The sequence below is a fragment of the Myotis myotis genome, unplaced genomic scaffold (assembly GCF_014108235.1).
Source record: "Myotis myotis isolate mMyoMyo1 unplaced genomic scaffold, mMyoMyo1.p scaffold_m19_p_1, whole genome shotgun sequence".
In the NCBI taxonomy this organism is placed as follows: domain Eukaryota; kingdom Metazoa; phylum Chordata; class Mammalia; order Chiroptera; family Vespertilionidae; genus Myotis; species Myotis myotis.
The window spans coordinates 218,558,946-218,573,136 of NW_023416313.1; the positions used below are offsets into that span (position 1 = coordinate 218,558,946).

The 14,191-nt window shown below is 44.0% G+C and overlaps 2 protein-coding genes across 21 annotated transcripts in view; one reads left to right on the forward strand and one right to left on the reverse strand.

Moving 5' to 3' along the window:
* Positions 1-3,500, reverse strand: part of WDR20 (WD repeat domain 20) — a 59,462-nt gene extending 55,962 nt beyond the window's left edge. For 3 of the 20 annotated variants that reach the window (XM_036316388.1, XM_036316507.1, XM_036316515.1), the window contains exon 1: positions 3,088-3,429. In XM_036316388.1, the coding sequence (XP_036172281.1) occupies positions 3,088-3,336 (249 nt within the window). In that variant the 5' untranslated portion in view covers positions 3,337-3,429. Of the gene's footprint in view, positions 1-2,173; positions 2,298-3,087 lie in introns of those variants that run through there. The other 17 variants (XR_004968742.1, XR_004968744.1, XM_036316551.1 and 14 more) reach the window with 15 other exon arrangements.
* LOC118659927 (protein SPT2 homolog) overlaps positions 2,281-14,191 on the forward strand; it is a 28,108-nt gene continuing 16,197 nt past the window's right edge. The window contains exon 1 of the mRNA XM_036316619.1: positions 2,281-2,992. Coding sequence (XP_036172512.1) covers positions 2,314-2,992 — 679 coding nt within the window. The 5' untranslated portion in view covers positions 2,281-2,313. The remainder of the gene's footprint in view (positions 2,993-14,191) is intronic.

Sequence of the window (14,191 nt, forward strand, 5' to 3'; positions counted from 1 at the left end):
TAGTCAAAGATCAACGGAAGGACTTGTATGCATGCATATAAGCATAACAAATGGACATAAGACACTGGGGGGTAGGGGAGGCCAGGGGATTGTCAAGGGCTGAGAGAAAAAAAAGGACACATATGTAATACCCTTTGTAATACTTTAAGCAATAAAACAATTAAAAAAAAGTAAAAAAAAAAATAGTCAAAATCACCAACTGTCAAAAACAGATTTACAGCTCCTAACCGCAAAAAGTAAATTTTGGCCCCTGCCAGTGTGGCTGGCTCAGTGGTTGATTGTGACTTATGAACCAGGAGGTTATTGTTCGGGTTCCATCTCCAGTAGGAGGTGTGCAGGAGGCAGCCAATCAATGATTCTCTCATCGTTAATGTTTCTATCTCTCCCTCTTCCTTCCTCTATGAAATCAATAAAAAAAAATTTTTTTAAAAGTAAATTTTGGTTTCTGATTAAGGAACACTATCTGCCTTATTTTAAAATCAGAAAACAGTCACAAAAACAATCACTTATACTCAAAAATAATAAATGCAAACTCATTCATGAAAAAAAATTTTAATTATAATGGCTAGACAAGAGTTGAAATGTCTACCAAATACAGTGGGGCCTTGACTTACGAGTTTAATTCGTTCCGTGACGGAGCTCGTAACTCAAATTACTCGTATGTCAAATCTTAAAGTGAACGAGTGAGACACGTGATACTATGATGTTGTGGCGTTCACTGTGACGTGTGCTGCGCCAACTAGCGGTGGGGTATCTGAAGCTGGCTCGTAACCCGAATTTTAGCTCGCAACTCAAAAGCAAAAAATCGGCCGAGAGGCGGAGAGGCGGCTCGTATCTCGAAAAACTCGTTAGTCGGGACACTCGTAAGTCAAGGCCCCACTGTCATGTAAATGTATTACAAGATATTACCACATGAAAATGAAATTTTACAAAAAAATTAAAGTGCCCTGCCGAAACCGGTTTGGCTCAGTGGATAGAGCCTCGGCCTGCGGACTGAAAGGTCCCAGGTTCGATTCCGGTCAGGGGCATGTACCTGGGTTGCGGGCATATCCCCAGTGGGAGATGTGCAGGAGGCAGCTGACCGATGTTTCTCTCTCATCCATGTTTCTAACTCTCTATCTCTCTCCCTTCCTCTCTGTAAAAAATCAATAAAATATATTTTTTAAAAAATTAAAAAAAATTAAAGTGCCCAAATAAATTATGGCGCTAAAGGCAAATTTACATGTTCAAGATTTTGACTGGTTTAAAATAATGTTTTGGTGTAGTTTTGAAAAGCTCCCCTAGTTTTACCCTTCATTAAATAGTATCCCACTAAGAGAGAACGCTGTTTCCATACTTCCAGGCAAGAGACCTGTTTTTACGATGCAAACAGGGGCTACCTGATCCAGATAAGGTTTCCCACTAGAATGCTTCAGAAATAATATATGTTCAAAGAAAACTTTAACAAAACAAAGAAAGGTAACACCCTTTTTTACACTAGTAATTGCTAGAAAACTGAGTTTTTAAGCACTTGCTTATTTTTATATAAGTGTTAACTTAAAATTCTAAACTTAGCTCCAGAGAAAAGGCTGACTTGTTCAGTCCTATCAATGTCAAGAGAGCAGCTCTCTTTGACAGTTACTCTTACTGCTTATTTTAACTCTATTTTACATCTACTGAGTGTTTCCAGGCTTTAACGTTCATTCCAGTCATGATACTATAAGTTAAATGTGTGGATTACACCATTCTCTTTTTAAAGAGGTGCAGACGGGGAAGTAAAATAACTCGTCCAAGGTCAGTGCCAAAGCTGGGATTAGGACTAAAACTTCTGCTCCTAGACTACCAATGACTTCACACTCTCCCAATTCCAAGAGAGAAAAAATACAGTCAAGCGGCTTATTGTCAGCCACTTGTCACTGCATATCTCAAACACAGTGGTACACTTATAAACTCTCAACAAAAAAAGATTCACCTTGAACAAGTAAGACAACTTGCTCCATTTAGATACAGTACTGTCATCCCTGCTGTTCTGGATGCATTAAATCTCAGAGTCCATCCACGCTTCAATATGCACCATTCCCTTGCACACTAACCGCACATGGATAAGTTAACCGGCCACCGCCTCTCCCCACGCCCGGGCGCGGTGGGTGCGCTCATTTCCTCCGTCTTCGAGAGTCCAGCCAAAGACACCTACCTCTAAAGCAGTTCTCCACGAGGACCGGGTTACGTTGCTAACGAAAGAAAAGCTCCTACACTAAGTTGCTTCTTTTAAAGAGGTATTTTTAAAGGATGATGACATGCTTCGCGGAATGACGGTGAAGTCGCCCGCCAAGAATGGTTCCTGTCAAGTCGCTTCTAAGGCACGGCCGGCCCTCCCCGGGTGGGACACAGCCTGACTCGCTGGGCGAGGCTGATTCGGGCACGCTCTCCCCGAACCCTTGCGGACCAGCCCGGTTCGCTGCAAACGTCACCCGGACCTCGCCCTGGGCTCGCTGGCCACCCCACGCGACCAGGCACAAGCGGACCCCCTGCAGCATCCTCTCCTCCGAGGAAGGCTCCGCCGGCGGAGACCGTGACAGCCGCCCTCCCTCGGGGGCTCTGCAGGGAGCGAGTGTTGACACCAGAAGGAGAGGCTCCGAGGAAGTGTCAGTGCGGCGGCAGGTGAAGCAGCCCGTCGCGCCGGGCGGGTCCCTTCGGACCCGGGACTCCGGTCCTCCGCTCCCGGCCCCAGCCGCCCGATCTCTCACCCGGAGCGAGACCCGAGCGCTGCCGGGAGGCGAGGCCGTCTCAGCCAGCAGACGGCCACCCCACCTCTTCCGGGCACTCCGCAGGCCCGCTCCCGGGCCGTGTCAGAGCCTGGCGGCGCCGGCCGGACCCTGCCCGACGGGAGGCAGCGGCCCCGGGGCCTCCCGGACGGGACCCTGCACCCCGGGCCCGGCCACCGCCCCCACCCTGCTCTCCAGAACCCCCCGTCCTCAGGAACACCCCAGTGGAGTTGCCGGCCCACTCAAAAGTAAGCGCGACGGTCACCCTGGCCCCCGCGGTCACCGCCCTGCTCCCGGCATCTGCCCACGCCGCCGGCGGCCCCGGTGACGCCCGGGTCGGTACCTTGCGGACCCCCTTGTAGATATAGAAGTAGAGCTCCCGGCCCACATTGAAGCAGAGGCGGTCACCGTTGCCAGACTGATCGTTGAGGTTTACGAAGGAGACGCGGACAGGGTTGGATCCCTGCGAGTTGAAGGGCACCCGGTTGGGCCGGCTGTACTCCGAGTTCGGCAGCAGCTTGTACAGACCTTCCCGGGTGGTGAATTGGGTCTTAATCTCGTTCATCTCCTTCCCTCCTCCCTCCGTCGCCATCTTGGAAAGCAGCGTTCATCCTGCCCTAAGTGCCCGGATCACGCCCACCGCGCAGGCGCCGTCCGGGCCTCGCGCGCTCCCCCCGCCCCTTCCTCCTGGCCCCGCCCACCCGCGAGCCGGCCCCGGCGGAGGCAGGCCGAGGGGCAGGGGCGGGCTTGTTTACGGCCCGACTGCGCAGGCGTGCTCACCTGGCGCGCTCCACGCCGCGGGGGGCCGCAGGCTCCGCCCCTGGGCGCGGCCTGGGGCGGCCCCTGTGCGGCGCAGGTGAGGCCGGCTCCGCCCGCATCCTCCGCCCCGACAGGTTCGGAGATTCCTACAGTAACGGGGCTGCTGTGGGCAGCGCGGAGGTGAGCTCCGGGCGGCTGGGACCCGAGACACCCCGGGACCCGGAGGCGCTGAGGAAGAGAGCTGTCTCGGCTGCCGCCCCCTTCTGCCGCGAGGGGAGCCGGAGCCCCAACGTTGTGCCTCGGGAGGGGCGGGGGGCGGTCCTTCTCCCTTGGGACCTGCCCTCCGGCCACCCTTCCCCCCTCCCCTGCGATCGTCAGGATCCCCTCTGCACCTCCGGGCACCCGAGGACCCGAGCTTTGCGCATCGCCATCCTGTTTAGACGGATGGAGGGAGAATGGTGTATATACACCCAGCACGTGAGCTTGCAAGTCAGACACCTGAATACCTGTTATGGGTGAGCGGTGGCTGATTTTAAGAAAAGTAGGTTGTGTCGGCACTTGTGTTAAGTGTGTCTTCACCAGGTTTTTAGAGAAAAGCGGGGAGAGGACGGGAATCAGACTACGTAGGATTCACTTGTCTTCCTCGGTTATTAATAGCCCTTTGCTTAACGTCTTAGGCGGTTGATTTTTTTTTTAAAGAGGCTCAAGTGGAAACTGCGAAATAGTTTCCCAGGCATAGTTTTGTGCATATACTGTGCTGCGTCTAGATATGTAAGGGCAGGCACACGTGTTAAAGGCGAAACAGTCAGCATTTCTACCCGGGCCCTGAGCATGTTGCGCTAGAATAAGAACGTTTCTGAGGTGACAGAAGCATTCTGGCAGAATTCCGGGAGGGGCGGAAACATTTGGTACAGAAAGAATGAACGATTCCTTTAAGTTCACATTGCAGCTGGAGGGCCACAAAAGAAGTGGCGGGAAGTAAGTTCTAAAGTGAGAGGAGTCTAAATCATAAACATCTTGTGTATCACAAAGCAAGTAGATGCCAGTGGAAACTGTGCCAATGATGTAATAATGCATTTGACACTAACATCTTGTATCTTTTATTGGCAAAAAAAACAACACAACAACACTAACATTCTGCTTAATTAATAGGTCCTTAAAGTACTTTAAAATTTTCTTGTTATATTGTTTTGATGTTATCTGCGTTTACCTAAAAGTCTAATAAATATCAGAAGTCTTTTAAAATACCAGGATGTCTTCTGTGGTCACCATGGATGTATCCCAATTTTCTGTAACTGTTATTTTACATTAAAAATATCCTATATATTGCCCTGACCAGTTTGGCTCAGTGGATAGAGCGTCGGCCTGTGAACTGAAAGGTCCCAGGTTCGATTCCAGTCAAGGGCATGTACCTTGGTTGTGGGCACATCCCCAGTGGGGAGTGTGCAGGAGGCAGCTGATCGGTGTTTCCCTCTCATCAATGTTTCTCTCTATCCCTCTTCCTTCCTCTCTGTAAAAAATCAATAAAATATATTTTTTTTTAAAAAAATCCTATATAATAGAAGGCTAATATGCAAATTGTCCCCTTGACCAGGAGTTCTACAAGGGGGCAGAGCTGGCTGGCCAACTGCCCACAGCCCCCCCCCCCCCCCTCCGGCCGGCCAACCTCCCGTGGTCCCTCCCCCTGGCCGCCAGTCCTGATCGGAACTGGGCAAGACCGCCCCGATCGCCAGCCAGGCCAAGGGACCTCACCCGTGAATGAATTCATGCACCGGGCCTCTAGTATATTTATAATGATCACCTTGAGGGATAGTGACATCCTGAATCATCTATAATAATAAAAGCATAATATGATAATTAGACCAGATGCCCTTCTGGACGAAGTCAGGGCTGTGAGGAAAGCCCGGATGCCTGCTGGTGGCCTGAGGGAAGCCTGGGTCCTGGGTGCCAGAGGAAAGCCGGTGCTGACAGCTGGGGGAAGGAGGCCTACTCTTGCACAAATTTCATGCATCGGGCCTCTAGTCTAAAAATAATTCAGTTGTGTTCCCGTTATCAAGGGGGATAAAAGCATAATAATACTTTTTGGAAAAAAACTCAGCAAGCAAAAATTAAAACAAAAATATTTTGTTAGCCCGCAACCACAGCTTTCAATTACCCATAATACCTGTATGCCTCAAGCATTCTATTAGGGTTTTATTCTGTATGAATTTAACATATTTTATTGTGAGCACAATTATAATAGGCTGTTCACTTTGTCCCATCCAATGCCTTTGAATAATCTCTATTCTTAGTTTTTCTCCCCACACACTTAAGGATGCAGTAAATAATACCTGAACATATATAACTGGGCCTGACCTGAAATTCATTTCTGATTTTCAGTTTCATACTGGAATTTCTTATTGGATTTGTGCCTCCAATTCATCAGTTTCTAAACCTTAGCAGTTCCCTTTCCTTTTCTTCAAACTTGAATTATTATGTAACTAGAGGCCCAGTGCACAAATTCCTACACCAGTGGGGTTGGGCCAGCAGGGGGGAGGGGCCACAGGTAGTTGGCCAGCCAGCCCCACCCCTGATCAGGGTGTTGGGGGCCGATCAGGGCCCAGATCAGGCTGGTTGGCTGCCAGAGTGCGTGTTATAGCTACCGGTCATTCCAGTCATTCTGGTCGTTCCGCCATTCTAGTCGCTGGGCTTTTACATATATAGATAGCTTTATGAATGATTTCCTTAATTTCACTTTTTCTCTCAACTTTGCTCCTATAAACAACTTCCAAATTAATTTCCTTAAAACATTACTTTAGATATTGCATTATTGCCCAGAAACTTTCTTTTTTTTTTTTTTTTAAAGTAAAATTTTTTTTTTTTTTTTTTATTGCTTAAAGTATTACAAAGGGTATTACATATGTGTCCATTTTATCCCCCCACCCTAGACAGTCCCCTAGCCTCCCCTATCCCCCAATGTCTTATGTCCACTGGTTATGCTTATATGCATGCATACAAGTCCTTTAGTTGATCTCTTACCCCTCTACCTCCTGCCCCGCAACCCTCCCCGGCCTTCCTGCTGCAGTTTGACAATCTGTTTGAGGCAGCTCTGCCTCTGTATCTATTATTGTTCAAAAGTTTATAATGGTCTCTATTATCCATGAATGAGTGAGATCATGTGGTATTTTTCCTTCATTGACTGGCTTATTTCACTTAGCATAATGCTCTCCAGTTCCATCCATGACGTTGCAAATGGTAAGAGTTCCTTCCTTTTTAGAGCAGCATAGTATTCCATCGTGTAGATGTACCACAGTTTTCTAATCCATTCATCTACTGATGGGCACTTAGGCTGTTTCCAGATCTTAGCTATGGTGAATTGTGCTGCTATGAACATAGGGGTGCATATATCCTTTCTGATTGGTGTTTCTGGTTTCTTGGGATATATTCCTAGAAGTGGGATCACAGGGTCAAATGGGAGTTCCATTTTCAGTTTTTTAAGGAAACTCCATACTGTCTTCCATAGTGGCTGCACCAGTCTGCATTCCCACCAGCAGTGCACAAGTGTTCCTTTTTCTCCACATCCTCTCCAGCACTTGTCGTTTGTTGATTTGTTGATGATAGCCAGTCTGACAGGTGTGAGATGGTACCTCATTGTTGTTTTGATTTGCATCTCTCGGATGATTAGTGACTTTGAGCATGTTTTCATATGTCTCTTGGCTTTCTGAATGTCCTCTTTTGAAAGGTGTCTATTTAGGTCCTTTGCCCATTTTTTGATTGGATTGTTTATCTTCCTTTTGTTAAGTTGTATGAGTTCCCTATAAATTTTGGAGATTAGGCCCTTATCAGATATGACATTGGCAAATATGTTTTCCCACACAGTGGGTTTTCTCGTTGTTTTGTTGATGGTTTCTTTTGCTGTGCAGAAGCTTTTTATTTTGATGTAGTCCCATTTGTTCATTTTCTCTTTCGTTTCAAGTGCCCTAGGAGCTGTATCAGTGAAGAAATTGCTTCGGCATATGTCTGAGATTTTGTTGCCTTTGGATTCTTCTAGAATTTTTATGGTTTCCTGTCGTACATTTAAGTCCTTTATCCATTTTGAGTTTATTTTTGTGTATGGTGTAAGTTGGTGGTCTAGTTTCATTTTCTTGCATATATCTGTCCAATTTTCCCAACACCATTTATTGAAGAGACTATCTTGGCTCCATTGTATGTTCTTGCCTCCTTTGTCAAATATTAATTGAGCATATTGGTTCGGGCCGATTTCTGGGCTCTCTATTCTATTCCATTGATCTATATGCCTATTCTTGTGCCAGTACCAGGCAGTTTTGAGGACAGTGGCTTTGTAATACATCTTGATATCTGGTATTGAGATCCCACCTACTTTGGTCTTTTTCAGGATTGCTGCAGCTATTCGGGGTCTTTTTTTATTCCAGATGAATTTTTGGAGAGTTCGTTCTAGATCTCTGAAGTATGCCGTTGGTATTTTAATGGGAAGTGCGTTGAATTTATAGATTGCTTTGGGTAGTATGGACATTTTAATGATGTTGATTCTACCAATCCATGAACACGGTATGTTCTTCCATCTGTTTATGTCTTCCTCTATATCTTTTTTCAACGTCCTGTAGTTTTCTGAGTAGAGGTCTTTTACCTCTTTAGTTAAGTTTATTCCTAGGTAGCTTAATTTTTTTGGTGCGATGGTAAACGGGATTGTTTTTATAATCTCTCTTTCTGAAAGTTCACTATTGGTGTATAGAAATGCCTCGGATTTCTTGGGGTTAATTTTGTATCCTGCTACATTGCCAAATTCATGTATTAAGTCCAGTAGCTTTTTGATGGAGTCTCTAGGGTTTTGTATGTATAATATCATGTCGTCTGCAAATAAGGACAGTTTTACTTCCTCTTTTCCAATTTGGATGCCTTTTATTTCTTCTTCTTGCCGAATTGCAATGGCTAACACTTCCAGTACTATGTTGAACAGGAGTGGTGAGAGGGGGCATCCCTGTCTTGTTCCTGTTCTTAGGGGAAATGGTGTTAGTTTTTGTCCATTGAGTATGATGTTGGCTGTGGGCCTGTCATATATGGCTTTTATTATGTTGAGGTATGATCCTTCTACTCCCACCTTGCTGAGAGCTTTTATCAAAAATGGGTGTTGAATTTTGTCAAATGCTTTTTCTGCATCAATTGATATGACCATGTGGTTTTTTTCTTTCAATTTGTTTATGTGATGTATCACGTTTATTGATTTGCGGATATTGTACCATCCTTGCATCCCTGGGATAAATCCTACTTGGTCATGGTGTATGATCTTTCTGATGTACTGCTGGGTCCGATTTGCTAAGATTTTGTTGAGGATTTTGGCATCTATGTTCATGAGGGATATTGGCCTGTAATTCTCTTTCATTGTGTTGTCTTTACCTGGTTTTGGTATTAGGGTGATGCTGGCTTCATAGAATGAGCTTGGAAGTGTTCCTTCCTCTTGAATTTTTTGTAGTAGTCTGAGGAGGATAGGTTTTAGTTCTTCCTTGAATGTTTGGTAAAACTCCCCTGTGAAGCCGTCTGGTCCTGGGCTTTTGTTTGCTGGGAGCTTTTTGATGACTGCTTCAATTTCTTCCATAGTTATTGGCCTGTTGAGATTTTTAGATTCTTCCTGATTGAGTTTTGGAATGTTGTATTTTTCTAGGAATTTGTCCATTTCCTCCAGGTTGTCTAGTTTGTTGGAGTAGAGCTGTCCATAGTATTTTTTAACAATCATTTGTATTTCTGTGGGGTCTGTTGTTATTTCGCCTCTATCGTTTCTGATTTTGTTTATTTGGGTCCTCTCTCTTTGCTTCTTGGTGAGTCTGGCTAGAGGTTTGTCAATCTTGTTTATCCTTTCAAAGAACCAGCTCTTGGTTTCATTGATTTTCTGTATTGTTTTTTTGGTCTCTATGTCATTTATTTCTGCTCTAATCTTTATTATCTCCTTCCTTCTGCTCACTCTGGGGTTTTCTTGTTGCTCTCTTTCTAATTCTTTGAGTTGTAGAGTTAGATGATTTACTACCATTTTTTCTTGTTTTTTGAGATAGGCCTGTAGAGCTATAAACTTCCCTCTCAGGACTGCTTTCATTGTGTCCCATAGGTTTTGGATTGTTGTGTTTTCATTGTCATTAGTTTCCAGGATGTTTCGAATTTCTTCTTTGATTTCATTGGTAACCCAATCAATATTTAATAGCATGCTATTCAGCTTCCAGGTGTTTGAGTATTTTGGGTTGTTTTTATTGTAGTTTATTTCTAATATTATGCCATCGTGGTCTGCGAAGACGCTTTTTATGATTTCAATTTTCTTGAATTTGGGGATACTTTGCTTGTGACCCAATATATGGTCTATTTTTGAATATGTCCTATGAGCATTTGAGTAGAATGTATATTCCCTGGCTTTCGGGTGAAGTGTTCTGAAGATGTCTATTAAGTCCATCTGATCTAGTGAGTCATTTAGGATTGCTGTATCTTTGCTGATTATTTGTCTAGAAGACTTATCCAGTGCTGTCAGTGGTGTATTAAAGTCCCCTACAATGATTGTATTGTTGTCGATCTCTCCTTTGATATCTTCCAGGAGTTTTTTTATGAATTTGGGTGCTCCTGCATTGGGTGCATATATGTTTACCAGGGTTATATCTTCTTGTTGTATTGATCCCTTTAGTATTATGAAGTGGCCTTCCTTATCTCTTGTTATGGCCTTCACTTTGAGGTCTATTTTGTCCGATATAAGTATTGCTACCCCAGCTTTCTTTTCCTTTCCATTTGCCTGAAAGATATTTTTCCATCCTTTCACTTTCAGTCTGTGTGAGTCCCTTCTAATGAGGTGGGTTTCTTGTAGACAGCAGATGTATGGGTCATGTTTTTTTATCCATTCAGCCACTCGATGTCTTTTGTTTGGAGCATTTAGTCCGTTTACGTTTAAAGTTATTATTGAAAGGTACTTGTTTGTAGGCATTTCTGTTTTTGTGTGGCTGTTTTCTTTCTGAGCTTTTTATTTCTTATTTTTATACCAGTCCCTTTAGCATTCCTTGCATTGCTGGCTTGGTGGTGATAAACTCCCTTAGCCTTTTTTTGTCTGTAAAGCTTCTTATTTCCCCTTCAAGTTTGAATGATAGCCTTGCTGGATAGAGTATTCTTGGATTCAGTCCTTTGCTTTGCATCACTTTGTAAATTTCCGTCCATTCTTTTCTGGCCTGATGTGTTTCTGTTGAGAAATCATTTGACAATCTAATGGGAGATCCCTTGTATGTAACTTTCCGTCTCTCTCTTGCAGCCTGTAAGATTCTCTCTTTGTCCTGAACATTTGCCATGGTAATTATGATGTGTCTTGGTGTGGGTCTTTTTGGGTTCACCTTGTTTGGGACTCTCTGGGCTTGTGTGACTTTTTTCTTCCCCACCTCAGGGAAGTTTTCTGATATTATTTCTTCTAATAGGTTTTCTAATCCTTGTTCATCCTTCTGTTGTTCTGGTACCCCTATTATTCGTATGTTGTTTCGTTTCATGTTGTCCCAAAGCTCCCTTAGGCTCTCCTCCTGTCTTTTCATTTTTTTCTCCAATTGCAGTACGTTTTGGGTGTGTTTTGCTTCCTTGTCTTCTAAATCACTAATTCGGTCCTCCGCTTCTCCTAGTCTACTGTTGATACTTTCAATGGAGTTTTTCATTGCAGCTATATCACTCTTCATTTCTTCTTGGGTCTTAAGTTGTTGATTTTTTCATCTGTTTCTTCTAGCTTCTTCCATATGTTATCGATTTTTTCATCTGTTTCTTCTTGCTTCTTGGAGAGGTTGTCGATTTTTTCCTCCATCCGGTTTATGCACTCTAGGACCCTTATTCTGAATTCTTTTTCTGTCATGTTGCATGCCTCTGTATTACTTAGCTGCTTTTCTGGAGAGTCCTCCTTCTCTTTCCTTTGGGGGTTTCTTTGTCTACCCATGTTTGATCTCGCTGACATATCTAGACGTTGAGTCGTTCAGTGGCTGCTCCCTTGGTGGCAGTGACTCCTTGGTCTGTGGTTGCTCTTCGGGCGGTTGCGGTAGCAGCTGCTCTTCAGTTGGCAGCAGCTCCTCTGGTGGGTGCTGTTCACAGCTGTGGTGGCTCTTCTGGCTGGTGGGGCAAGGTTTCACATACAGCTGCTGTTCCTCAGCAGAGGGTGTGGTGCTCAGGAGGTTGCTGTTGCTTGGATCTGCTGCGTTGATTTAAAGGCACAAAATACAACACAACAAGGCACCACGTACCAGACACTATACACAAATATATTCACGATATGAATAACCCCAAATAAAGGTGACCACCTGAATTAAGAGAATTAGGGGATAAGGAAGAAGGAAGAGAAAAAGAGAAAAGAGAAAAAAGAAAAGAAAATTAGGGACCAAAAAAAGGAGTGCAAAAATGAAATTGGGAAAAAGGAGGGGGGAAAATAAAAGCGAGAAAAGAAAAGAAAAGAAAAAAAAAGAGCGAAAAGAGAGAATGAAGTGGAAGAGGGGAAGAGACTTTTTTATATGAGGAGAATACTCCTATAGAACAGCCATTAATCTCAACAAATTCCAGCAACAGCTCCCTGGAGATGAATGCAAACTAGAAACAACCAATAATATAACGATGAAAATAGAATGGAGAACACTAATCCCAAAATAAAATAAAGAGAAAATAAAATGGCACTTTTAAAAAAAATGGTAAAATGGTAGCAGTAATAATACTGGTTAAAAATAAGAAGGTAGTAATTAAAAGGGTAAAATCAGGTGATGGAAAAAAGAAGAAAAAAAAAAGAAGAAGAAAAGAAAAAAAACGAAAAAAAAATGGTTTCTTAGTTAAAAGGTGAAAAAAGAAAAAAAAATATTGCAGTAGTGAAGGTCCTTCGGTTCTTCTATTCTTCAGTGTGGCTCGCCTTAGACCTGCCAGGTATTCAGGAGAGTGTTGAGTTTCCCTGCGATACACTGTTCCTCTGTGTTGTAAACCACAGTCCTTATTTTAAAGCAAGCCGCATTTGTTTCCCAGACTGCCTTATTTTGTGTTTAGCAAAGAGTCAGTTTGTGGGTCAGCCTCTGGGTGGCAGTGTTCTGGGGTTGGCCTCTGAGGCTATAGGGCCTCTCTGTCCAGTGGAAGTTCACTGCCCAGAGCTGGCTGCGTAAGAGTTACCAGTGCTGTGTCAACTTTCAATGACTTACAACAGTCATATTATTTAAGTCATGCACCCAGTAATTCTCAGCCTGTTGTTACATATTGCAGAAAGCCTGCATTCCAGTCAGACTGTCCTGCATCACCCTTAGCTCTTTCTCTTGATAGAAAAGAACCTTCTTTCCTCTGCTTTCCCCTTCATAGCCTGTTCTCAGGCCTAGGCTAAGTCCCATCCTCACCAAGCCTTTCCCAAGCCCCTGGTGATAAAACCATATTTGAAACCAAGCATTCCCTATTCAGGATACATGACTGGCTTCAGGAAGTGTTTGAACTCTTTGTAATTGTATTCAAAATGTTGTGTACATCTTTATTATGTTATTGGAGTCTGTAGCCTTCATCAGATTTTCAAAGAGATGTGACCACCCCCATCCCCAATTTAAAAATTACCTCTCTAAACTTCTGTGGCACTTTGCCAAAACTTCATTTTTCTTTTTCTTTTTTAATATATTTTTATTGACTTCAGAGAGGAAGGGAGAGGGAGAGAGAGATAGAAACATCAATGATGAGAGAGTATCATTGATCACCTCCTGTGGATTGAGCCCACAACCCAAGCATGTACCCTTGACTGGAATCGAACCTGGACCTTCCAGTCCGCAGTCCAATGCTCTATCCACCGAGCCAAACCAGCTAGGGCTAAGCTTTCATTTTTCATGTATAGTATCCTAAACCATTATCTTCTTTTGGTATTTATTAGAATATGCTAATTGTCTTGTATTGGTATTTATCTTTTAGTATGTACAGTACATGCTGCCTTTCAACCAGGTTGTATGCACACTCAAGGATATGAGGGGCCTCATTCAAATTATTTTTTTTAATGTTTTTATTGATTTCAGAGAGAGAAAGGGAGAGGAAGAGAGTGAGAAACATCAATGAGAGAGAATCATGGATAGGCTCCCTCCTGCATGTCCCCTACTGGGGATTGAGCCTACAACCTGGGCATGTGCCCTAACCTGGAATCCAACTGTGACTTCCTGGTTCATAGGTCGACACTCAACCATTGAGTCACACCAGCCAGACTCATTAAGATTCTTTTTTTTTTTTTTTTTTTCCAGTTGATCAGCAGCCTAGCCAGGTTCTAGCCAGGTTCTCTAGCCAGGTTCGGTCTTTAAAGATTCTTTATATCCTCAAATATTTGAGTGCTCAGGTGTGCCACTTGGTTCTAGCCTTTGGGAGGCATCAGTAAACAAAAATCCCTCACTTGTGGAGTTTATATTCTTGCAAGGAGAAGACAGAGGATAAACAATAAACACAAATAAGTAAACCAAATAGTGATTGTGCTAGGAAAAGAAGTAGAGCAGGATAAGAGGGTTGGGAATGTGTTGGGTAGGTTACAGTTTAAAATATGGTGATCAAGATAAGCCTCATTGAGAAGGTGACGTTTCAGCAGACTTGAAAGAGGTGAGGGCGTGAGCCATGGCCTATCAGGGGAAAGTGCCAAGCATGCAGAGGAAAAAGCCACAGAGCCCGCAGGGCACAAGTGTATTTATGTAACCGGACAATCAATAGGTCCGTGCCGC